General features: G+C 38.4%; 2 protein-coding genes across 10 annotated transcripts in view; one reads left to right on the forward strand and one right to left on the reverse strand.

The window, feature by feature from the left end:
- The first annotated feature begins 1,863 nt into the window (after positions 1-1,863).
- On the forward strand, positions 1,864-9,702 carry LOC139739600 (dnaJ homolog subfamily C member 4-like). Its single transcript, XM_071650204.1, has 6 exons — positions 1,864-1,976; positions 3,169-3,271; positions 4,230-4,432; positions 5,629-5,787; positions 8,081-8,167; positions 9,576-9,702. The coding sequence occupies exons 1-6, from the start codon at positions 1,864-1,866 to the stop codon at positions 9,664-9,666; spliced, it is 756 nt and encodes a 251-aa protein (XP_071506305.1). The 3' UTR covers positions 9,667-9,702.
- Positions 9,703-17,938: 8,236 nt separating this feature from the next.
- LOC139738059 (SPARC-related modular calcium-binding protein 1-like) overlaps positions 17,939-25,951 on the reverse strand; it is a 42,627-nt gene continuing 34,614 nt past the window's right edge. For all 9 annotated transcript variants that reach the window (XM_071648745.1, XM_071648779.1, XM_071648775.1 and 6 more), the window contains 4 exons: positions 22,999-23,098; positions 21,752-21,993; positions 20,401-20,439; positions 17,939-18,929 (listed from right to left, as the gene is read on the reverse strand). In XM_071648745.1, the coding sequence (XP_071504846.1) occupies positions 18,910-18,929; positions 20,401-20,439; positions 21,752-21,993; positions 22,999-23,098 (401 nt within the window). In that variant the 3' untranslated portion in view covers positions 17,939-18,909. The remainder of the gene's footprint in view (positions 18,930-20,400; positions 20,440-21,751; positions 21,994-22,998; positions 23,099-25,951) is intronic.

Here is a 25,951-nt window from a genome sequence, read left to right on the forward strand (position 1 = left end):
TATCCAGTTATGTACTTAGTACTGTATATAGATCAGACACGCAAAATATAATGAACATGAAATTATGAAGAGTTTTATCGCAAAACGATTCTTGACGATTCTTGTCATTTGAGATATTTGCGATTAAACATGCTTAAAAAGGAAATATGGGATATAATTAATCATAGCTTCAGGAATTAAACCTTGTTATGCAGCATGTGAGGTATTATTGGCAAGGTTTCACAACTCATAACCTGTGTACCGTCCAACATGGTCTCGTCGATCCTCCGACCATCACAATTCACAAGTCACAACAGAGTCTTGGCCCTTTTCGAGTCACAATTGAGAATAGCGCCACCTTCGACCATATTGGTTTGTTGCATAACCTTAGCATTTTGCCATATTTACAACCGGTGTCTCAGTGGAAGACCAAACCCGGTGTAATTTCTTTTGTACCTAAAGCTCGGTAAGTGTCAAAATGTCGGATCTTTTAAACATTACAAATTGAAGAACATCGAGACCGGTTGTACTGAATTTCAAGGAATTATAATGCTAATACCTTTGATTTGCTATGGTTGCAATTTATTGACCGGCGCAGACTGGGAATTCATGTAATATAGTCCCATCTATTTGATATCGTGTCGGTCATGTCACTGACGCTCTCCTTCCCAGGCCAGCTAACCGCAGCAGCGACCCCATACGGACAAATACGTACCGTAAAGTTACTGTGTTACAGCGCCCCGCGACGGGGTTACAGGCCAGCCATCCAGTGACAGTGTCGGTGATCCAGCCAGCCTGTGATGATCTGTAAAACATATGTAGTGAGTGTATGTGGTGTGTATCTAGTAATCAAATGTATTGCAGTGATGATGTATAAAAAATTAAGTCGAAAAAAATAATTGAGGGGAATTGATTGGTAAGTCTTTTTGAGAATAAAATGAAGAAAGAAAAGAAAGATTAAGCCACAACACAAAGACAAGGCTAATAACAAGGGAAAGAAAAGAGGAAGAAGGAATGATGGAGGATGCTTACTACAATGATTCAATGCTGCAGAAATCAGCACCGCCGCTGTATCAATCATACATAAACACCGTGGGGCCGCATTCATGAGTATTATTATTCTGTGCAAGAAAGCCCCATGCATTATTGCTGTGCTTATTACCGTTAATGTCACACAGTGGAGCTGAATTCGCAAATACTGTAAAACATGATATATTCGCGGCACGAAATTTTCGCGAATTGGAGCCGACGGCCTTTTTCGCGGCAAGAAATTTTCGCGAATTTCCTCTTGCGTTCAATGCATATAATGTAGATAAGAAATTTCGCGTGCATTTTAATTTCGCGAATCTTGGCGCTCGCGAAATTCGCGAAATTAAAATGCACGCGAACATTTCTCGTTTTACAGTAGCAGGTAAGCCGCAGCCGCCATATGTACAGACTGTGTGCAGACGGTCGGTGATGGGGCCTATTTCACAAGTATGCCTGAGTATGATTAGGTGTCTGCTTGAAAGCTGTGTAGTTCTGACAAACATGCAAATATGTGTATAATGCGGTTTAATGATACTACACTGTACATTAATAAGTTGGCCTAGTCGGTTAATATTTCATATTTTTGCTTGTAGTGTGCTTACCTATAGTGCATAGACTGAAAAATTCAGGTACAAGTATTACCATTCATCAATGGCAGTAAATTAAATGTTCAAGTAAAGGTAGAATATGATAGTGTTAACAATTTAAATGTTCTGCATTGTACTTGACAACAATACATGTATATCTCACCTGATACAGCATGCAGCATGCTGGTGGACGTGGATGTCGTGTATCTTGTGATGACTTGTCTTTGTTGATCTTAAATCTAATACAGGACATACCTGCACATACGAAATGGTCCTAGCCCGAGCTGTGTTTTTGTGCTCAAGATGCAGAAATCAGCTTTTGACTCAGAGCACAAACCAAGGACTTCTACACCACAGAAGAGGGAATGCAACCAGTGCAAAGTAAGTCCCTTGCAGGTCTTGATTCACATGTAGCCCGTGGTTAAAAAAAAAAACCAAACACATTGTAGCAAGAATAATTGAGAATTTAGGAGTTGTGACCAAAAAATATTTGTATTAAGAAAATCAATTGAGCGTATGCTTTGATTGTATTGGGCGCTGATAGTCTGTCATTGTATGAATTTTCCCCTCATAATTTCTCTAATATGCTGTTTTTTTATTGTACCATCTTCCTTGAGCTGTGAAACAGAAGAAAACAAAGCAGAACATCCTTCCTTGGGGTGTAATCTCCCATTATTTTAGAGTGGGAAGTATTTCTTTTTACCATACTTGCTTTGTGTATGAATATGTTCATTGAAAGGAATTGTGGAATACTGTAAAACATGATATTTTGGCGGCATGACATTTTTGCGATTTGGAGTCGACGGCCTTTTCACGGCATGAAATTTTCGCGAATGGGAGTCGACTGCCTTTTCATGGTGTGTAATTTTCGCAAAGTGCCTCTGGCATTCAATGCATATAGTGTAGAGCCTTCGTGTGCATTTTAATTTCGCGAATCTTGGCTCTCGTGAAATTCTCAAAATCAAAATGCATGCGAACACTCCTCATTTTACAGTATTGTTACTCACTTTTACCATGTGTAACATGAACAGTGATTTTGGAATTAGGATGCATTAATATCAACTGTTATGCTTAATGCTCTAATACTAGTTGCTTCACTGTGAGGTCATATCAGGAAGTTACACATGCATGGTAAGGATTTTAACTTTTGACCAAGTAGACAAATATATGTGGTTTTCAATCAACTGTGCTACATATCTAATTTGATTACTTGCTACTTCTTCGTTGGTCTTTTACATGATTTAACACTTGAAGAGAAAGAGGGAAGTAAGGTAATTAAAGTGTGAGAACAGTGACATAGAACTTATAAGAAAAAAACTTCTCTGAGATCTGTTAAGATATTTTAGTCACATACTGAATGTGCATCCACTTTACAAAATATTGATGCACATATTGGGCCGTACTTTGATGATGTTAATGCGTACACAGAGGTTGTTACAAAGTGCGAGCATGACAAAATGGTTTTCGACAAGGCCTGTGAAAGTATTCTTGTCTGAAGAAATGTGCTTTATATCATGTTTAAGTAAGTTTACTGCATTCCTTTTTATGTTTGAATATTTGCTTCATCTTTCAGAGTGGCTGGACAATCAACACCTACACACTATGAAGTACTTGGAGTGAAAAATGATGCCTCAGCAGGAGAAATCAAATCTGCATATTTTAATTTGTCTAAAACAGTAAGTCATGACTCTGCCCGTTAGACCCAAATCTAAATTCCAGAGTAGCACTTTTGACAAGTCCGGAGTGATATTGACCATATGAAGACATGGAGGTGGGAGATTTTAACCCCAAAATGGCCACAGATCACACATCAGTCTTATTGCAGAGAATGAAGTCTGACATTGCATTTGAAACCAGTGGGTGGAAAACCAAGCCATAGCATCCAAAGTTACATGTGACATTTTGTAGATGCAGATGGGCCCTAAATTGGTAATAAAAGTAAGACTGTTTAAGACTTTGAGCTGGAGATGGTGATTGAAAACTGATCTTTGTGAATGCTCAGAACACTTCCCATTCTGTGCTCATATGAAAGTGTGATTTTTTTTTTTAATCCAAGGACCCATTAAAAGAACTGCCTCAAACAAGAAGTAAATGAAAAATCAGGAAAACTGTTCATTGAAAATGTCAAACAGATTTGACATGATAGATTTGTGTTTTTGCTTAGTTGGTTACATAGCTGTCAGAAATCATTTCTTTTCTTGTGTCAATCATTTGTGAAAAAAAGTAAATGTGAGTGAAAACAAATTGTTACCTTCCTTATGTGATAGATTAAACCAACCCAATTTGTTCCAAAACAGAAGGAGAAGAAAAAAAAACAACAAGTGGAATAGACAAATGACAATGACATTTAGCTCAAGAAGAACCACCACCACCTCCACCAAAAAAACAAAACAAAACAAGAAAAATTAATTACTTAAAGATGGACAAGATCCATACATCCTGTTCGTGTGAAGGTGTGTATACACTTCGTTGGTTCTTTCTCTCAAAATGGGGCTCCATTGCTTCAATCAGCTACAGGATCAATAATCCACAGTATGGGACAAGTTTTTGATGAAGTTTTTTGACATATGAATATAATGAACAAGGGCACATCTATGGAGTGATTAAATTTCCGTATTTTTTTCTCAATTTCAGCTTCATCCCGATGCCAACCCAAACAATCCAGACCAACACGATCTATTTGTGCAATTGAATGAAGCATATGGCATCCTCAGCAAACCATCAGCAAGGAAGGAATATGATCTCAGCTTAACAAGGCCTCATGTCACAGAGATAAGGGTCAACAGCTACGACACGTCACCTGATAATCCCTATGGTGGAACAAGGCATACAGAGAGGTAAGTTTAACAAAGTTACTAGATCCAAACCAATCAGATTTGGAAACCATGTTCTTTATTGCTGTTATTATTTTTTCTTTCCTTTTTTTTTATATCAATATTGTATTCATGATTTGTACAACAACAATAACTCCCCATTTGAATTAAATCAGTATTGCTAAGTCATTCACACTCCAGGAATAACATTTTTTTCGGAGGACAAAATATATATATTTTTTTTCATTCTGAATTAAAAAAAAAAGGAATTTCAAATGGATTTAGAAAAGAGTTTCTCATTGAGTTCTGAACATACTGCATAAGCGTGTTTAAAGGTTCACATTGTGCATAATTGTATATTACAAAGTGCCTTTTTGTGTATGATGAAACGCAGTACATGATACTTGGAGAAAAGATTTTTAGTAAAAGAGATGGCGTTAAATCATATAAAGTACAATGTATTGGCAACTGAATGCCATACAATTTTCAGTGATGGAACAAGAAAAGTTTCTTTCTAAATCCCAAAATATCACAAGAATGTTTTCTGCATTATTAACTGGTTTAACAGCACATTGTGAAATTAATGGAACCAAGACAAGATTTCCATTATGACAGGTTTAGCATTGCATTAAATCTGGTTTTGGCACCACAGATATGAATATGGTATTATGATATATATTTTTGTTGCCGCTACATTTCTCTGTAAGATTACCCCTTAATTGTTATGTTAGACCAACTGAATAGAAGGGTCTGCTTGTGATTTGATCACATTACCAACTGCGCTGAAGCCAGTCCATGGCTGTGACACAATGAACTTGGAAAGAATACTGAAATACTTCCCTTTATTTTCTTTACCTGTGGTAGGATTTATTCAAGAGTCTTTGAGGATCCATGCTTCATGATTAAAGAATGACTCATATTTGCACAGGGAGTATTTCATATGATTAACGTGTGTGTGTTATTTGTGTGTGTATGTTAGTGCATTTGCCTTTAAAAAAAAAAAGTTAAATCAGATTGATAGCAATTGACCAAGTGAAAAAAAAAAGACTGCCTTGCGCTTATCAGGCACCATGAGGTTTTGTTTGGGGTGATTAAGGTGAAGACTGAAGGGCAAAAGTTGACAGGGTATCACTTCCAATTTTTTTCAGCTGCGTAGTTTGTGATAGCCATCTTCACACTTCCTCACTAGATTATAACTCTCAACCATTTTCTCCCCCAAGCTATCCCAAGACTCACATCTTCCGAGAGGGAGGAGATGAGGAGGTCCACGAGAACTACTATGGGATCCGGGGAGTCCGACGTGTCAACAACACTTACATAGTGTATGGCTGTATGGTGTTCATTGTTTCCGGTGCCATCTTCCACTTCTTTGTCATCAAGTGAGTAGCATTCTCAGTATTTCATCTCCAGTGTAATTGAGGATATCACAAAATGGAGTGTTCATGAATGTTCTTGCCAAGGTCACTTTCTTTACTGACAAAAGAAGAAGCAAAATTGTTCTCAGTGTGGACCATCGTCTTGCTGTCACATCCAAGTGCAATTTTATCTATATATTTTTATTTCAGTATTGTTGAGAGGCCTTTTCAGATCTATGCCAATAGGTCCAGTAATGTGAGATATGTGACACTTAAAATTAAGAAATGTTTAAATTCGAATAATGAAGTAAGCAGTATTGGTGAATAACATTAACATAAAGTGCAAACCACATTTGAGTTTTTATCTCGGCTGTATGAATGTATGCTTTTATATATTTACCATGTTTGTATTTTACAAGAAATGAGAACAGGAAAGTGAGACAAAGTTAATTCTTGGTATGAATATTTGATGGTACCATTTAATTTCTTTCTTTTTTTTTCAATTCCAAAATCAATGCTTCTAAAATGCCTTTCAAAAAAAAAGAGAATGGCAAATGTGACTAAGCTTGAATGTCTTTCACATATCATATACAGTGATTCACTTGAACCCCCCCCCCTGAAAAAAGGAAAGGTTAGATATATCTAACTGCTACTTTCTTCTACGACTATGACTACAAACCTTGATGGTGGTTAAATGAATGCACTAATCATGCATTATTTATCAATATTTACCTTTGATATGACATAAGAATAAACATGTGAGAATATTCTTTACAGACTCCTTTCCCCTTCTTTAGTGGAGTGTTTATCAGTGACCATGAGTTTGAACATGGGGCAACTCCGTACCTCATTTTATCTTTCCAGCTCTGTGATGAAGTGAAAATAATCAGTCACTCTCAAAATGTAGCAATGTTTATTTTTGTCTGCCCCGCCTCATGCATACCAAGTGAGTCATGTGCAAACACAGATGTTTCCACAGACGTAATGTGATTTCTCTTCTGAACTCTGCATTCCAATCATTCCTTCAGAGAAATGTGCCATTTGGACCGCAGTTGTTTTTGCAGCATACCTAACATTCTCCTACTGGTTAGACAAGTGCTAAAGTTACCATATCTAGAAAAAGGGAAAAGTGTCTCTCCACCAACACAAAGTCCAGTGGGCCAGAAGTTTTATATTGAAGATTGACTGCCGGGTGGAGTGATTGAAAGTCACTGCCGTAGTCTGTGAATCGAGTCATTTCACTGTAAAATAAATGATGACTCATTGATTGAACATACCCAACGACCCACCACATCTGCCTGTGGTGTTTTCTAAGGAAAGACAAATATGTTTTCATCCAAGATGTCTGAAGAATTAAGTTCCATCGCAGAAGAATATTTTGGTGCATACGTTGAATTTTGTTTTTGCGCTAAGAGCAAAACACAATATTGATCTAATAATCTGAATGATGGTATTTTGATGCCAGCTATCATTCACAGAACTATATCAAATCAAGAATAAAGGAGTTTTGAAAAACTGGTGACCACAATTGGCTAGTCCAGCATTGGTTGAATTCAGTTGCGCTTGTTTTGTTCAATCTTGTAATTGGTTGCATTAATTCCGACTGGTTACCCTTTAAACTGGAGTGAATGGAGGGTGTTTACAAACACTGTCAGCTGCGCCTTTCAGACACAATGTAATCAATCAAATCATTTGATATGTTGCTATGTGTTTGATCTAGCAGTGTGCATTTAGCCTTCCTTCTCATCCCCCAGCTCTTTCCCTTTAAAGATTATAGCATTTGTATGTACACCTTCCCGCTAGCCATGACATTTAATTTCCAGTAGGTGACAAGTCATTCAACTAATGTGCTAGGAGATATGGCATTTCTAGCCCAAATGATGAATTTTTATTTCCGCCTGCACATTGTCAGTTTCTGTGTATCAATTTTAATGCTTTGCACATCAGCGTTTGCTGGGCTGGATCAGACAAGCATCCAGTTAGTTATAGTGTACAACTTGGATACTTCATATCTGGTTGAGACCTTCACGAATAAAAAAAAAATGGCTACCATGTGCTGGAGAAAGGAGCAGACTGAAATATGGGGGGTGGGGGATGAAGCAGCTTCTGGCTGTATTGATATTATCATCTTTGGCATCATTGAGATTACAAAAAAAAAAAAAATGGCATTCAGTTCTATTTATTCATTCTAGGTAGTGGCTGAAAATTTTCAGGGAAATGTGTGAAGCAGGAGAGGAAGGATGCATAGCTCCAGTAATTTCTGTTCATACGTGTTTTTTTGATTGTTTGTTTGTTTGTTTGTTTGTATGACATCCAGACAAAGCAGCCAGTATGCCACACAGAGATTGGATGCCAAGGACCAGAAGATTGCTGAGCTGTACAACCAAGCCAAGGAGAGAGCAAGGTAAAGTACCGGGTATGACGTCACCCACCAGGATGACAGTGTGTGTATGAAACAGTGTAGTGTAAAGAGCTATGGACACACATGTCTGTGTGAAGAATTGTACACTGTATACACTATCTCTTGAATGTATCAGTTTGTTGTATCCAGGTTTCAGTGTAAAATGACAAGTGTAGTATTCACTGATGTGGTACACGTGTGGTGTACACTGGTGTGGTACAGCATGTGTGGTGCACACTGGCATGGTACATTTGTTGTGTCCATTGGTGTGGAACAAGACTGATGTATACTAGTGTGGCACAAGAATTTCAGTACAAATCTGTAAGATGCAACAAGTCTGATATGCGCAAAGGAGATTTGTATGTGGTAAAATATTCCCAAATTATACACCAAGTGTAGTTACACCTCTGGATTGTGTGTGGTACACAGTAGTGCAGTGTAGTGCACTAATATAATAACAATCGCAGTTATAACAAAATTCTTGTTACAACAAACTCAAAATCCAGGTCCAAGAATATACAGTATATTCACTATACTGTGACACATCGGTTGGAAAACTTGAGTTTCTGTACATGAGGGAATTTTAGAATCGTGTTCAATACATTATACACTGATGTGTGTACAGGGGAACTTCATTATGATGAGCACCCATAAACCATGACAATAACCTTGTTATATCAGGTTTCCCAGTACTTCAGAATACAGAAACAAAGAAAATAGAAAGAGTTGGGACCTGCAAAATCACCTCGTTATATCGTATGTCAAAAAAAAAAATGACAACGGGAGCTCCGCAATGATATCTTTAAAGATAGTGAATCAATCTAAGTACAAATTCAGGGTATGAAACTATAACTCATAGCCCACATCTTGCAGAGAACCTCATTCGATTTGCTTCACTGGTCAAAGAGAAATGAGGAATTTTGTAAAGGATGTCAGGAATCTCTTCCCTCCAAGTTTTGCCTATTGTATTCACACACAAGAGCATCAAAGTGCTAAACTTGGAAGAATCAGACTCATGACATGCTGTACAACAATCCACATTTCTCTGTGACCGCTTAACCAGATTGAATGGAGTTTTCTGCAAAATAGAGCTAAGATGTTATATTTAAAGACCTTGAAGTAGCATTTAGACAGTTTAATCATATTGGGTGTTATCAGTGTGAAAATCTGACCGTAATTTCTTTGGGGACATACTGTACAAGAGTTTTGTTCTATCCGACCTCTTTATGACAAGCTTGTACTGTACCTCCATTTATTATCTACATCTTTCCGTTTTTGTGACTTACTACGAGTAGTACTCTTTGTAACTAATGATTAGGATGATTGAACTTGTGTATTTCATACCTGCAATATAACCCATGCTAATTTATGTGGTATGTTTGTGTGTCACTTTATCTGTTTGTCTTGGTAGAATAAACGGTCCCAAGAAACAGATGGAACTGCTGAGGGAGCGTCACAATGAATTCCGCATGAAGTTGAAGAACATGGGAAACGATGTATGAGGTGAAGCCCGCTGTAGCCAGTCAGTGACGGATAGAGATGGCTTTGGAGGTTGTGTGCGTGTGTGTGCATGTGTTTACATGTGTGTGTTTTTGGTGCTGAGTCATTGTCACAAGGTCAAAGGTCATGTCCATTTGGCCATTGTTAAAGGAGACAGCACAAAAGGCATTAAGTCCTCCATACTATTTAGTTAGAGGAGAATTAACTCAAGAGAGAACATCATTTCTAACTTGATGTACTGCAAAGTACATCATTGCTCCATGACATATTTAACCTTTTTATAAATGGTCCAATGAACAAATACGACTTCTTCAAGGGGCATGGTTAAAACTATTTGCCCAGAGGTGATTTTTCAACAGTGATATACCCCGAGACAAAGTCAAGGGGCATGGCACTGGTGAGAAATCATGGAGGATAAATAGTTTTAGCCATGACTCGAAAGAAAGCACAGAGACTCCAACCTCAGCACCTTCTGATCGGAAGATTCTCCCGCCTGAGACCCCTTGCAAACGGGAGACTCCAACTTGATGTGCGCTACATCATGAGCACAAAGTTCCTTGCGGTCTAAGGTTCTTGGTGCTCTCTCGTGCTATCTAAGGCTTGTTTTTCAACATACAATGAAATTAAGTGAGAAATCATTTCAAGCGGGAGAAATTAAATCTCAAGCGAGAGAACGGGAGATTCTGCAAAAATGGGCTTTCGGCGGGAGATCTCCCGTTGAACTCGGGAGAGTTGGAGTCTCTGAAAGCAGTTTGATATTTGTTGTATATCCCTCACCAGCATTTCACTATTCAGAGAAACATGAGAAGAGGGATGATGACAAGGGTCTCTCTTGGATCTACAAAATGTGTAGGTCTAGGCTTTGCAGCGCATGCAGCGAGAGACGGGGCTGTGTACAAATGTAATAGACCTCCTTAGTACACTGTACATGGAGTTCACCTTTGACTCCTGCGAGCTCAGGCATAGGACTGTGACAGAAGGTCTAGGGCTCGTAAATGTAGGCCTAAAAAGGGCTTTGTTAACCAGATCATCATCAAAATTGGCGCTAATTTCCTGAAAGAAAATCTTAAACAATACCTGATCTGTTGTGTTTCTGCTGTCATTTACTAATTTCCTTCATTACTTGAAGCAGCCATTTTATTGATTGAGCTGAACTGCATTTATCACCCACCACCAGCACTGCTCATCGAATGCATTGTTAGTTAATTGTATATCTACAGCTACGCGCACTGCAAAAATGTGAGAAATCTAGATATCGATCACAAAATTGGGAATTGCGTGCAGATTGTGGATTCCCAAATGTAGTACGTTGTATATCACGCTAGATTGTAGATCATCTCCCATCTGCTCATAGATTTCTAGTGAATTTACCCCACTTTCGTGCTCTGTACAATCACAATGCAAGAAACTATACATGAGGGATATAATTTGCCTTTGTTTGTTTTTTTACTTACCTAATGCTTTCTGACACCATTTCTAGAAGGCAAAATGTTTTTTAGAATACATATTTCATCAGCCAGTGGCAAATGTTCTCATATGATTACAGTGCAATCCCATTATAATGAACATGGTTATAATGAAATTCTTTTTACAACAAATTAAATATGAAGATCCCAAAATTATCATCTACATCTTTATATACTGTACTGTTCAGTTATAATAAAATTTCGATATGACGAAAGAAAACTGACGGTCCTGGGGACTTTGTCACAAGGGGAGTTTTCAGTACAAACAATATCAAACCAGCTGTGTAAAGTCATGTCTTGCAGTGTTGCTGGGAATTCTCTTTATATTCAGCTTGTTCACAGTGCAATGCCCGAGTTTGATAATTCCTTCTAAAAAGGCTTTAAATGTGTAACTTTTCATGTGCATCAAAATTGATGTGTATAACTTTGTCAAAACATTTACTGTGCCTACCATGTTGATGCAATGTGAATTTAAAAAAAAATATATAACTGTTTGTAAGAACAAGCATTTTTTTTTTTAATCTGAAAGTACAGTGTAAATGCTTTCTTTTGCATTTTCAGATCTCCAATTGTAATTTAGGAAATGTGGTATTACTGTATGAAATATAAATTGAGCAGTGGATAAGTTACAGAAATATCTCCTAAGAGAACAAGAAACAAACCAAGCTGACAGGCTTTTGGACACTATCTTGGCATATTTTGTCATTTTTAGCAAGGAATGGCCTCTGTGAATGCATGCTACATGTAATGCCCAATGTCTCTCTGTTACAATCAAATACATGCTCACACAAGTCAGAATACAGGTGCACTTTTGCCAAGTCAAAGTGCCATAATGGGTGTCATGACTGCATTTCAAAGTACAATGTACATATTTTACTCAAGCATGAGTTGATTTCATGCTAGTTGAAGCCTGTTTGGCCCAAGTGGATTCATGTTTTGGAGTGTGATGGAACTTTCCAAGAACTTCCTAGACATCTGATCCCTGACTCATTAATTATTAACACAAATGTCACACCCGCTTCACAGCGCCCAAATGAAGGAGATGATAGTGACCCTATATATCACGTTTAAACTATGAGTGACCTTATTTGTTACATGTATGTTTGAGGAGACATTTGTTGTAATTATTCTTTTTCGGGGTTGTTTTTCTATTTTGCCGAGACTTGCTGGGTCATTGTGCCCCAAGATCAGCTGGTTAAAACCAGAGAGCCAGCAACAATTTCCAAACAATGCACAACTGTAGAAGCTGAAAAGATGGTTGAATTTAGTACATATCACTATTAAGCTTGTGTTTTATATAGCTTCGTATGGAAAACTTTGTTTTGTGTTAGAGTATATTTTGACATATATTTCTCTTTAGATTTCTATGTGATTTTTTTCCTTTTTGTTTCAAAAGGAACTGTGAACCTTTCAGTGGTTATAGTAGCGAGTACATGTTTGCACATTTTGTGACACATTTTCTTCTTTAGCACCCTTTTATTCCCACCATTTGAGCAATCTTGAATGTATAATGAAGCAATGAGCATATAAGAGTATTCGAAAGTGAATAGAATCAACCTCAATCAAGCAAATAGTAGGGTGAATAATTCATAAAATTCTGGGATTATGTGAGTACATTATGTATAACTGTGATAAAAGACTGGATTGTGAATCTTGATGGCCGAGAAGCAGAAAGGCATTAATTCCACTGATTATTTTGTGTCTTGACATCTTTCTGCTTTTCAAGGGATGAATATGACAGCTGGGCTGCTACATATACATCCCTTGCAACTTGATACAGGAGCATTTAGTGTTCACCGCAGGAATGGATAATCTTACATCATTACTAAGAGATTTTGTGTAATTGAAACCATTCACCGATCTAAATGTTCTAAGTGTTGATCTGCTATGGTTTTGAGATGTGAATATGAATACATGTACATCATTATGGTAAAACTTACCAATCATGCACTTACTAATGAGGTTTATCATTATGTTTAAGCGGGTGCCGATATCAGTTAATTGTAAATGTATATTATTGTAAAAAGAAAAGAGAATAAATACGTGAATCTAAGCTGTAAATGATATCATATCTTTAAAGGATGTGTGATGTAATATAATTTTGTATATCATTTAAATAAGAACACACTATGATTAAGCATACACACAAAGACTGTCACACACACACACACACACACACACACACACACGAGTGAAGAACGCGTAGGAGAAATAGAGGGAGGGTGTCTCATATTACATGTATGAATGTCACAATTTGCAGCAACATTTTGATAGAGAATAGCAGGGGTGTCACCATTTGCAGCAACAACACTTCGATTGAGAATAGCAGGTCATGTAAACCAAACCACAATATCTGAAACAAAAATTGACAGAAATAGAGAAAGAGATAAAAGAAGAAGAAGAAGAAGAAGAAGAAGAAGAAGAAGAAGAAGAAGGGGAAAAAAAAAGAATGCGGCTTTTGTTTCCTCTCCGGGATCTTTAAGACTTGACAAAACATTATTCGGCTGCACTCAGAAAAAAAATCGTTATGTTGTCGTGTTGTGTGTTTGCGTGGTTTTTTTTTCTTCAGTGATCTAAATGGATACAAAATCTGTCGGCAGTCATAAAGTGTCTTTGTGCTTCTCACATTAATATTTCATGGCTGTGATAACAATCATTTATTTAGACCTCTTGGCAATAAGTAATTCACACTTTCTGCATTGGTCACGTATAGCAGACCAATGCAAAGTATCAATACATGTACAAGTATATCAATCAACAGAATCAGACAGAATTCTCTAACTCAATGTGTCCTTCTCTGCATGAATCTATACGAGCGGTAAATGAAATTTGGCAACAAAGTAATTTTCCCCTTCAGTGTGCACACGAGAAACATAACAAGTGATGGAAATACGTCCAAAATTATCCATGGACATCATAGACATGAGAGTAATCTCACGTGCTGTTGGCTGTTAATATCATTGAACAGAACATAACGAAAACAAAACGAAAACAAAGATTAATTGAAAAGTGCGTGTATTGCTCCAAAGCCTCGAAGTCGTGTAACGCCCTCAACGGTCCACGCGTTCATGGTCGTTTAAAACTATCATATGTCACACGGGAGCTGGGTCCCTGCCTCAGAAACTACATTGATTTTGTACTTCTAATACACATAAATGACAAACTATTATTTCTGCAACCAATCAAATCACATCTTTGCCACAGAGGTAATTCGATGTTCGGAGTATGTTACGCACGTGCAGAGATCGTACTTTCAAATTTTTATGGCAAATGCCCATATTTATTTCTAGTTTTAGGCCTTAAAGTACTTAATAATTTTCGGGAACACATTCAAAGCATTGAAACGTACCTTCATGCGATAATGATTTACAATGTACTGTACACAGATCTTTAAGTCATATCCTACTCATAAACACACGGCATTGTGAATGAAAAGCTCGCAGAAGTCGGCGAGTGCACAACTCACTTCACTTTTAAATCTGTAAATATAAATTGGAAAGTCGCCTTTTGCTTCTGCTTGCTTACCTTTGTCATTATCAATTTTACCTGAATGGTAGGCCCTATGTACACGTGTATCACTTAAATACTTTTCTTTTATAGAATAACGACGAGGTGACTGCGAAAGTGGGGAAAATGCGAAGTACATAAAAAAGTACGAAAGTGACGAATAAATACGAGAAAGGAAATATAAACATGGCCACATTGCGCTATGGTCTTTGAGACCCGTTTTCTACAAAAGCGTTCGCGAAAGAGAAAGGAAAAATGCCGCACCTCGAACATCAACTCGCTGTTGCTGCAATTTACAATACTGTTCGTATTTTGATACAACCCTACTTACACAATTTAGAGTAAAAATATTTACAGATAACATTAGGATCAGTCATTTCTGAACTGGGCATTATGTACAAACATGTATATTGCTGGTTAAGATTACATAATAAGTCGAGTAAAAACATGCACGTCATTTAGATAAAAGTAAACTGGAAACAATGCCAAAGATTACAACTTAGATCACATCCTTTCACCTAATGTCACTCACCATTATTCCCCCCCCCCCCATATCGATCCCGATATGAAATTTCCGCGAAGTAGCCTTCCTTAGAATTGACTTCCATTTAATCGATCGCATAACAATATCGGTTTCCATAATTTGAAAAGCCGATCCATACATTCACAGCCGATGAAATTACACACAATTATTTTCTTCTAAGTTAAATGACTTTCTACTTTGAAACTAATGAACGCGTGTTCTTAACAAAGGTTTCACATTCTGCCATGAACATGCTCGTCCAACTACGGCGTACGCAAAATTCCTTTTCGTTAATCGATGCATGAAGAAAATTGGTTGGAGAAAGTCATAAAATATACATGATCATCGTGCTTTCCACCGTTGCATTGTATGAATCTCCACTTGTATCTAATTCTACTAGGTTTCAGGTTTTAACAAGATGTACGCCTACTTAACTTCTCAATATAAGCCCGTGCCTTAATCCACTAACTGCGGCGGTCACCCAGCCGCCTTCTAGCACACAGCGTCTTCTTGACTGGAAGAAGGTCACTGTGTGTAAGAAACTACCCGAGAGTTGTAGACGGGGAAACAGTGCGTTGATTGTATGTGTCTGTGATACTCATAACACATACAGATGTCACTTGCCATTTGTGAAGGGCACGAAAGAGATGGAGTTTCTCGAACAACATTGATATTTGATGACATGATACTCCCCCACCTCCCTCTACTCCATAAAAAAAAACCCGACAAAATTGCCTTCTGATAACTGGCTGCTGGAATTACTCCATTAGGAATATTTAACATTCTCGACGTCATGTCTTTGCATATTTGCCATTTATCACTAGGTGTCAATTTAGCAATACTGGTAAAACACTCGATTGGCCTTTGAAACAGAAAACAAAAGAGATGTTTTATTAGTTTTCTGTTTTGTTTTCGTTTTGATTAGTATTTTTTTATTAGTTTTGTGTTTATTGGCTTGTTTGTTGGTAGGGTTACTGCTAACATGACGTCATGTCTTTACATATTTGCGGCGTGCCGTCTATCACAAGGTGTCAATTTAACAAAACTAGAAAAGCACTCGATTGACTTTTAAAACAGTATTGTTTGGATTTGTTTTGTGTCTGCTTGTTGGAGTTACAACTGATAACAGAATTATCAATCGACTTTGAAAATACATATATATCAATTTTGCATTCAAGTTGCAAATGATGTCATGGAACGACAGGGGCACTTAATCTCTCGTCCCAAAGACCTGCGCATTGGAATAATTGAGATAGTACGTAAGGGAATCGCAAAGAGAACGTTTATTTACAGAACAGCAGTTTCCGACACTGTTTACATTTAACTTATGGTCACTTATAACGTGCTTCGATCTGGTAACAAAAATACGCTTTATATCCTATCTTTATCTGTTAAAAAGATCGTTCTTAGCATTCATCATTATTACGATCAAATTACTTCCAAACAATGACTCAGAACATAGTATCTTTCACAAAAAAAAGGATGAAATGTGTCTTTTACAAGGAAAAAAGTTATCAAGATAATTCAAGCTTCTCTTTAACTTATAGTACATTTTTGACGACGATATTGTAACCGTGAGAGGTACGTGAAGGAATATTTATCGAAGCGTTGTGGCATTTTGCACTTTAATTCACATTAGCGGAAGTAGCGGTGTGGATTGGTGTGACCTCTATTCCGCGGGTCACTGGGCTTTCTCATTCTGTTTCATGTTTCCCCTCTTCACACGCAGACGACTTCCCCTGCCACTGTGGCTCCGACGTCGTGCCACGAAGACATCTTAATATATCATCGCCATAATGCGAGAGGCTGATTGGTACATGGGGAAGACGGGGAGGAAAATAGGGGGGGGGGGGGGCAGACGTAAAGAGCGAGACGGAGGGTGTAAAGGAGGAGGGATCGAAAGACTTTATTTGGCAGGGGTGGATAGCTGTGTTCCAGAGTCGAAGATGTAAACACTGATCAAAGATTACCGGTAGGCAGAGGGACAGAAATGAGCCGGAGATTAATGTGAGTAATATACTACAGCTTTTCAAGTACGACGTAAAGACAGATACACGCGCAAAAAAAAAAAAAAAAAGTAAAAAAGTGTGAGGGAGTGGGTAGGAGTACAGAAGAGAAAGCATGTGTGAGAGGTACGGGGAATGCAAGATGTAAATGAGAATGGGATAAGTACGGAAGTACTTTGCAGGGAAACGAGATAGGGCCATTGACAAGAAAAGATGACCGAACCATGTGCAGTGTCTGATGTAGTGTTATGATTGAAGTTGACAGCCTACGGTGGAACTAATAACGTCTTAACCAAGAGGGGTGGGAGACTTAGGGCTGCTAGAATGATAGACTGTATAGATTGAGGGTACATGGTGTGAGGATAGACTTACACAGGAGCTTGGGAAAATGTCAATGAAGCCTCGAGGACTGACGTCATAGGGGGAAAACAGGAATGGAACGGTAGAGATAATAAATACGATGATCTGAAGAACTTGAGATGCTGATCAGATAGTGATAGATATAGAGAACGAAAGATGGAGCAAAGGATGTGAGTAACTGTTAGGATGTGGCAATAGATTACGTTGATGGGTGAAAATAATTACAGGGTTAAACATTTGAGGGAGAGGAGGGGGAGAAGAGGGGGCTAGAGAAGGGGCAGGAGGTGGAGAGGGAGGAGAAGGGGTGTGGATCGGTATTCCTGTACATACTAGTAGATTGGTATCAAATTGGTCATCATAAAGAGATGTGTATCACCGATATCTGTGAGAGACATTAACCCCCCTGGCTTCATCTTGCAGTCTCGTTGATGTCATGTCCCGAACATCGCGAGCCGAGAGGGGCTAGCAAATGTCATTTGGGACCAGACTCGAAGCGGAGATGATTGATGCCCAAGATGACGAGCTGCCGCCAGTGGAAGAGGATGCGGTGAGTCACGGCAAAGAGGTGGAGAGGAGGAGGAGGAGGAGAATGCGTGATTGACAGATAAATCCATGCATCCCGTCGTCGATGTACATGTGCGTCCCTCTTTTCCTGCCATCATATTATCGTTGAGACTGGCTGTCTAGCCGTGCCTTCTATATTTATAAAACATTCGTAAGAGAAGGCGAACATATCTACCGACACACATCAAACAAAGCGGAGACTGTTCCTCATTTCTCAGCTTGAAATTAATTTCACCACGATCGTCTTGTCAAATTTGCCGTAATGGCATTCCGTTAGGATCATTATTCATCCATTCATGTTTGTCATCCCAAAAGTTGGAAAAGGCATCCTCTCCGTGCCAGGTCACACTTTAACCCCATCCATCCTGTCGCCACAGGAGGAGGAGGATGACATAGCCACACATCGAGAGAGCACTAACTTGCAGTCATTATGTCATATATGGTCGCGAAGACTTCGTTTCCTCTCATCCTCTCCCCAAACGATTAACCTCCTATCATTCGCTCTTCATTTCGGCACCATCCACAAAGCTGTGCCACTTCCTATCAACTGTCACCCACATTCCAGCGCGTGAAGACTTCCGTCAGAATAAATGCTCATCCTTAACACACACAGACACACACGCAAATTTGTGTGCAGAACGACGTGGCTGCCAAGGTCTGTGCAGTCCAATTCCCAAACGTCCCTGGCCGCTGATATTTATTTCACTCGGGATGCAAAAGGGTTAATACGCGCAGGATATGTCTCTTTCACTCACACGTGTGGCATTTTCCGTGTCGTGTGATGACGAACAGACTTGGATGGAGGCGAGTGCATTCACATTACCGAGTGAGTCGATCAACTGTGGAGGATTTTTTTAAAGACAAAAAAGAAAGAAAGAACAAATTAAAGCCTAAAGAATGATGTGTGTGTCGAATAAATGTTGGAAAGTTTCATTGCACGAAGGATGCAAACCTTATTCTACGCACGTCAAAACATCTATACAATTATGCACAATTTACCACACACACTTAGATTGAAGACCTGACATTACAATGCTAGAAGTGCCCGCAGGCAAAAGTGCACTTCTCTGGCAAGTACTGCAATGACAACACCAGAGCTTTCTCAATGGTTTCTTCTCTCCTCACTCAAGCTCGTGGATGTAGCTAGAAAGGTGAGCCAAAGGTCTCGAGATTCGTCGAATTCAGTCTCCCCTCCGTACTAGTTAACAATATACCCACCCGTCGACACCATCATGTTTGCACTTCTTTGCTGTCTTCTTCTGCATCTTTTGCATGCAGTGGTTGCTGGAGACGGAACTTTCGTTTGAGTAGGCCTATATCTTAACACTCCTATAATAGTAAGACCTGAATCTGGTTAAGCTCAACATGTTAAGTGTGTGTCGATTACTTTACTTTCATGTTAATCAATCGTCTTGCTCAAAATTTCAAGCTCATGCAACAATGGACCATTATTATTTTTTTTTTCAAATATGAGGTTAAGCTGAGAGTTAACACAAGAACCATACACAATAGGAAGAGTCTAGACTAAGAAAATAAACTTAAAACATGACAAGAAACACCGATAGTAAAGTTTCTATATGTTGGCCAACACAGTAAACTGTACTGACATCACATGTCATAAACAAGAAAAAAAAAAGTTGGAAGGAAGTTTTGGGGTTTAGCTAAAAGTGAGGGCGCCTAACAACCTTCGAGCAGAATTAACTATCTACTGGATCACCCATCCTCCATATAAATGTGTTTTTCCGCAAACATTTCTGTTTTACCTTATCACGTCAGAATAGCCTTCATCATACCCTGCTTGAACATCCTTCCTACACGCTGGGAGTTTGATACAGATGACCTCATCCGTAATAGAGACACACGGATGACTCTCTCACCACACTCACTCCCTCACGCACACACACTCAAACCAGTACATAGACGAAACCATACACACACGAAATCATACACACAGACATGATAAAGACGCTATTGCACATCAACTCCCGTTATCAATAAATCATATCCACTTTGTCATTTAAAAAGTCTTCAAAAGTTTGCTTACTTGGTGATATGAGAATGAGTAGAGACCGTTGCATTTCAGTGCGTATGATATATCTCTGACCACATGTGTAACAGCTTGTCACAGCATTCTGTTCATGATGATAACTTCACTATTCAACTTTCACCAACAGGTCAGCAATAATTCCTTTAAATAAGGGGATGTTAAGAGAAGGTTGCCATGCTCAAATTGTTACTCTCTATCATCTAGAAGGGGGCGGTTAAGATGGATGTGGATGGTTATGTAAAGGAGATCAGAGGGGCACTTACTGAAAGGATTTCTCCCCCTTCGCGGCGGGGCTTCCGTCGCTGCAGATGGAGAGAACGTGAGAAACGATGACGTGTGAGGACACAAATATTGAGATCGCTATCAGCTGATGAATTCATATTCAAACATGTCTTAAAGGAAAATTCCATTTGTACTAGTAATTAAAATCCTTTGCATGATCGCAGAGAAAAAAATGGAAATTAAAAAAGTGAAAAAAATCGGACACATTATATACAAAAGTTTTGAATTGTAAAACGTTAAGCGAGTAAGACAAATTGGCAGGTCTGTGTAATCTAGGTGATGGGCAGTTCTATTTTGTTTGGACACATAATTTAACTAATTCTCTTTTCCTCAAATATTTGGGCACGGGCGGAACTTATACTCTGAGGAGGACACGAAAAATATGTATTACTCTAAATACATATACCAAGATTAGGTCTGAAGAAAGTTTTTCTTGCGATAATATGAAAATTGGGAAATTTTTGTGTACAAACCGAATACAGAGCGCCTCATCAGCTAGATCACACAGAGCTGTCAATTTGTCTAACTCTCTTAACTTTTTTCATTCAAAACTTGTTTTTGTTTTGTTTGTTTTTTTGTCACTGATCTATACTTATTTGTTTTGTTTTCTAACAAAGTCAGATGATATCAGGATGAAACTTCACTTTAAAGTGACGAATTGTGGATCCAGACACTGAGATTCTGGCAGGCGCCCCCCCCCCTTTTTTTTTTTTTTTTTTTTTTTGGTACACTTTGGAATACTGCAGCCTGGTTGCGGGGTTTTCCCCGTCTTTCCTTGTGGGTATCATATAAGGGAATTCACAAATCTTCCGTACAACTCTATTCGACATGGCTGCAGCAAAGATTATGAACACATACAACATTAAAATAAACATATTTGTGACTCTATGGGATAGTCTTTTCAATTGTTTCATCATAATTCTGTTCACCACAACCCAAACATATTTACTTATCAAATTAGCTTTAAAAAGTGTTCTCTGCTCTGGCCAACAACCCATTTAATTCAACAATCAACTTCAGGTCGGAAGTCAAAAACTCTTTGGCCTACTTAATTATGTTGCTAAAATCGGAGTCATTCTGACGCTAGCTTGAACTAAACCTCGAATGGATGACCACGAAAAACAATTAGACTGTTGCTATCACTTTGGTAGCAATAGAAAATACCGACAGAAAGAAAATAAAGGGAAATGAAAGAATGAAATGACAAAAGAAAGGTTTTGACACAAATACATCAGAACCAAAAAGGGAGAAATCAAAGTTGTTGTTTTTTTAATCACGCACAAGTAAACTACAGTCAAATTATTATAAAGGAAACCAATGCTTGGCACTTACTTGGTGTAATATCAAAACAGAATAACCATTCTCGGAGGAGAAGTCTCGAGTCTTGGTTGCTGTCGCAGTAATCTAAAAAGTTATTCCGGCATTTCTTGCTGGTCTTTATGGCGTTTATGTCAGCTGCGAACGGTTCAATCTCTTTACTCTCCAGTATGACGTTGCTATTTCGGTCCAGCTGGCCGAACTTCCAGATAACGGCTTCTTCTTTCACATTATTGCTCAGCTCTACCAGCGCAGGCCTGAAGAGTGAAATATATAAATTCGGTGTACAATATCATGATTGAAATATATGTTTACATTTGCATATAGGTCAAGTAAACGCAAGAATCCTGAAAGAGAAACAAATCAGAAGATGTAGTGACACTGATGTATACTGCAGCTGAAAAACAAGGCCAGTCAGACAGAAAAATGAAAGAATAAAATGGGATATGGGAATAAATTTTAATCAGTATTGCACTTCAGTGAAGGGTACACAAAATTGGCCAATGCCCTTGGCGAAAGAGAACGTAAAGCAACACAACTAGCAGTTAGTACTGCAGACTTCGTTAAGTAAAACGCTGAGTACCATATACTTCCTAAGGTGTGAATCAAGTTGTCTGCTTCTTCTCCATTTCTTTCTTTTTCTTTGTGTGATTAAGTTTCAGTCTTTCTGATTTCATATGCAAGATATACAACTCAGAAAACAGGAAATCAGTTCAGCAGCTTGAGTGTAGCTTGATAATATCACTATCATTTGAAATATATGAAAAGATAACATGTAAAAGCATATCCTGGAATGACAGTTGCACGCCAAAGATAAAGTGGAAGTGAAATCGATCTCGTACTTTGCTGTACACAAAAGTTCTGAAAGGGAATATTGAGAGATTTTCAGACAGAATTCTTGTAGTGGATGCAGCGAGGGATTATAAAGGATAGTGGCTTGTAGTCTTTGTTTACGCGGGTTCTATAATCACATGTGAGCCAATCACATTGTATAATTACCCACCTCATTCCCGGGGAACTCATGTTTGTTTGTTTGTTAGTTTGTTTGTATTTTTTTTAATTAATTGTTTTAAAGGGGGATGGTCCATGGGCAACTCCCTCCCCTTAACCCCCACCGCCTCTTTCCGTGGCCAATGCAAACTGCAGTTTAATATTCTGTTTCTTATGTATATAGAATCATGCCGGAAAGAAATCTGAATTCAGACCGGCATAATGATATGTCCAAAGATATTTTATGATTGAGCCACAATATCTCGACTTACGTAGTGGTCTCAGTACTGAGAGTGTCCAGTCCCGCCATTTCTTGATACAGCTTTTCGACTACCTTGATGAGGAATCGCTTCTTTTTATGATTTGGACAACCTGAAAGAAGATTTTTAAAAAAATGTGGAATAGGGTTATTTAAAGGTCACGCACATTGAGGAACTACATACCAACTCATCACGGACTATGATTGTGATATGATGTTGAATACGTATTCTTTTATCAGACATTTTGTCAGATAATGTTAATCACTCAGGACCGCATTTCAATGGGAGCAGTCTAAGATAAGAACAATGATAGCTGGAAACACCATTAAACCATTTCGACTCGTACTAATGTGGATAATTGCATATCTTTCATAGCAAACTTCCCTGAGGATTTTTCTTCCAACAGTATACGCATCTTTTTAATTTATCATTTATTCTCTTTTTTATTTATTATTTATTCATGTTTTCTTTAAAAATACAGGGTAGGCACATTCAGTTCGATAACTGCTTTACAATGGCGCCTGGTATATACACAAAATATAAGATAACAATACATTTATAGTAACATGATTCACACGATGACAGAGCAATGACAGACACAAACAAACAAACAAAAAACTTTTTAATGAACTACATTTCTGTTACGTACTATATACTGCACCAAAGGTTATACGGCCTTAGCAATTTGGAAAAGGGGATAGTATATAACCATAAACCATCAAAAAAAAAAGTCTAATGGGTGTGACAATGAAAAAGAAATATTGATCTTGTTGGATTCATGAGAGAAGAAAATTAAAGCATGCGGATAAATCTTAAACAATTTGTTTTTGATATATTCAGAGACGAGGACAGTTGTACTGCAATGGAGAGTTTGTTGAAAAGAGAGCTACCGGTAAACGAAAAGGAACGTTTCTTATATTCAGATTTCGGGAAAGGTATTGATAAAGTGCAATTCTGAGAATGTCGTGTTTTGTAGTAATTGGTCGAATAAGAAGTCATCAAAGGGTTTAAATAAGTAGGTACCAGATTATGAATGATTTTGAAGGTGAGTATGCAATATTGTAGCTTGATTCTTTCTTCAATAGAGAGCCAGTTTAAAATGGTGAGCAGAAAGCACTGGGGTGTATAGCAATCAACATTACGCACTAATCGCGCATATTTATTCTGCATCCTTTGTAGCTTTTGCACATAACATTGTAGTTTCAGAACAACTCCCCCATGCCGTACAACAGTAATCAATATGTGGTGATATAAAAGCAAAATATAAATTGATCAACATTTTTTGAGGTAATAGGTTTTTTATACGGAGAATGCATCCTATTGCTCGAGATATCTTTCCACGTACATAAGAATATGATCATTCCATAATAGTTGTGAGTCTTTCACTTCATTGTAATAATATGTAAGTGTAAAGCTAAATAATGGAGATTGAAACAGGGAGCTTAGGCATATGTGTGCAAAATCGATACTGCACTCTCAAAGAGAGTTGCGTCGTTTTCACAACTTCGTGTAAATGAAGGCCTACATGAAATCTATATTGATGCTTTTAGCACCAATATAGCTGGCGTTCACTGGGCGTTCACATCTCAGTTATTCAGTGGGGGTCATCCCACGAGCTAGGCACCCACGAGTCATACAGCCCACTTGCTAGACAATTAATGTCCATGAGTCATACGCCGATGCGTCATACAGCCCACGAGCTAAACAACAAGGAAAATAGGCCCACAAGGTAGTCACTAGGCAAACAAGACCCACGAGCTCGACACGAGGCAAATCTGTCCAAGAACTCAACACTTTTTTGTCTAGTGTCTTGCTCGTAGACCTTTGCCTAGTGTCCAGCTCGTGGATTGTATAGCTCGTGGGCCTATTTTACATGATGACAAGCTCATGGGTCTTGTTCACTTATAGTGTCTAGCTAGCGGCGGCCTGTATGACTCGTGGGTAGTATTACTCGTGGGCTATATGACTCGTGGGTGTCGAGCTCGTGATGTGCACCCATACAAGTGAGGCTAGTGTTCGGTAACAGCCCTAATGAAGCACTACTTATCTTGTCGATGTCGGCTGTATGATAATGTTATTACCAATTGTTAAATGGCTAACATCAGCTATCCAAAGAAGGGAAACGAAAAAAGTGACTTCCGTTCCCAATAGCGTTTTTGCTTTAATCGGTCATGCACGCACGCACAAACACACACACAAGCAAACACATACACACATATTCATTATTTGCTGAAGCCACTCGTGCTCACACCACCACATCCAAAGCCAATCGTACCATGGTCATACTACACTACAAAAGCAGAAACGAGAATCCCCCCACCGGCTGACACATTAAATATTTTCCCCTTTTATCGTGCTTTAAGAATATGAAACCAAAATTATCCAAACATGGCCCTGGGCAGAAAGGGAAGAAAACCGTCAAATTTGATACGGCCTCACGCTGTGCTCTCGGTAAACGTAACTGCGTGAGTCTATGACCTGCCGTATCGGAGCATGCCTCTGATATTACGGACTCCGTTGCTTGACAAATTTGTACATGATGTATGATACGCTGGCAAGGTCAAAGGTCAGACTCCCATGGACAAACTATGGGTTATAGAGATTATGAAGAAAGTTCAAATACAGTTACGAACATTATTACCCCGCCAAGAGACACACTAAGGAGATTTCGTGTGTTGACTTTATTCATTGTTCATTTCATGTAAGTAGTTTATGATAATCTCTCTTGCATTCATCATGCCGTTATAATTTCAAAGTCTGCAATATTCCCTCATTTTTTAATGGATACGACTAATCAAAGACAGACAGAAATTCATGCCAAATGGAAAACAAAATCCATGACTCTCACGATACAGTGTACTTCTGAACGAGCAATTTAAAGCAACAGCAACAATAGCCGAACTCTTTGCATCATTCTATTTTTGCCCAATGTAATCCGTTTGCCGTGTGCACTGAAACAGCGGTA

Source organism: Diadema antillarum, unplaced genomic scaffold (genome assembly GCF_040938485.1).
Source record: "Diadema antillarum isolate AM-2024a unplaced genomic scaffold, OU_Dant_1.0 scf00000029, whole genome shotgun sequence".
NCBI lineage: Eukaryota > Metazoa > Echinodermata > Echinoidea > Diadematoida > Diadematidae > Diadema > Diadema antillarum.

Bases quoted from the DNA above. Each gene is read 5' to 3' on its own strand.
- LOC139739600 (XM_071650204.1), top strand. From the start codon at position 1,864: ATGGTCCTAGCCCGAGCTGTGTTTTTGTGCTCAAGATGCAGAAATCAG. The intron at 1,977-3,168 runs GTAAGTCCCTTG...TTCATCTTTCAG, and splicing joins GGGAATGCAACCAGTGCAAA to AGTGGCTGGACAATCAACAC. The intron at 8,168-9,575 runs GTAAAGTACCGG...TTGTCTTGGTAG, and splicing joins CAAGCCAAGGAGAGAGCAAG to AATAAACGGTCCCAAGAAAC.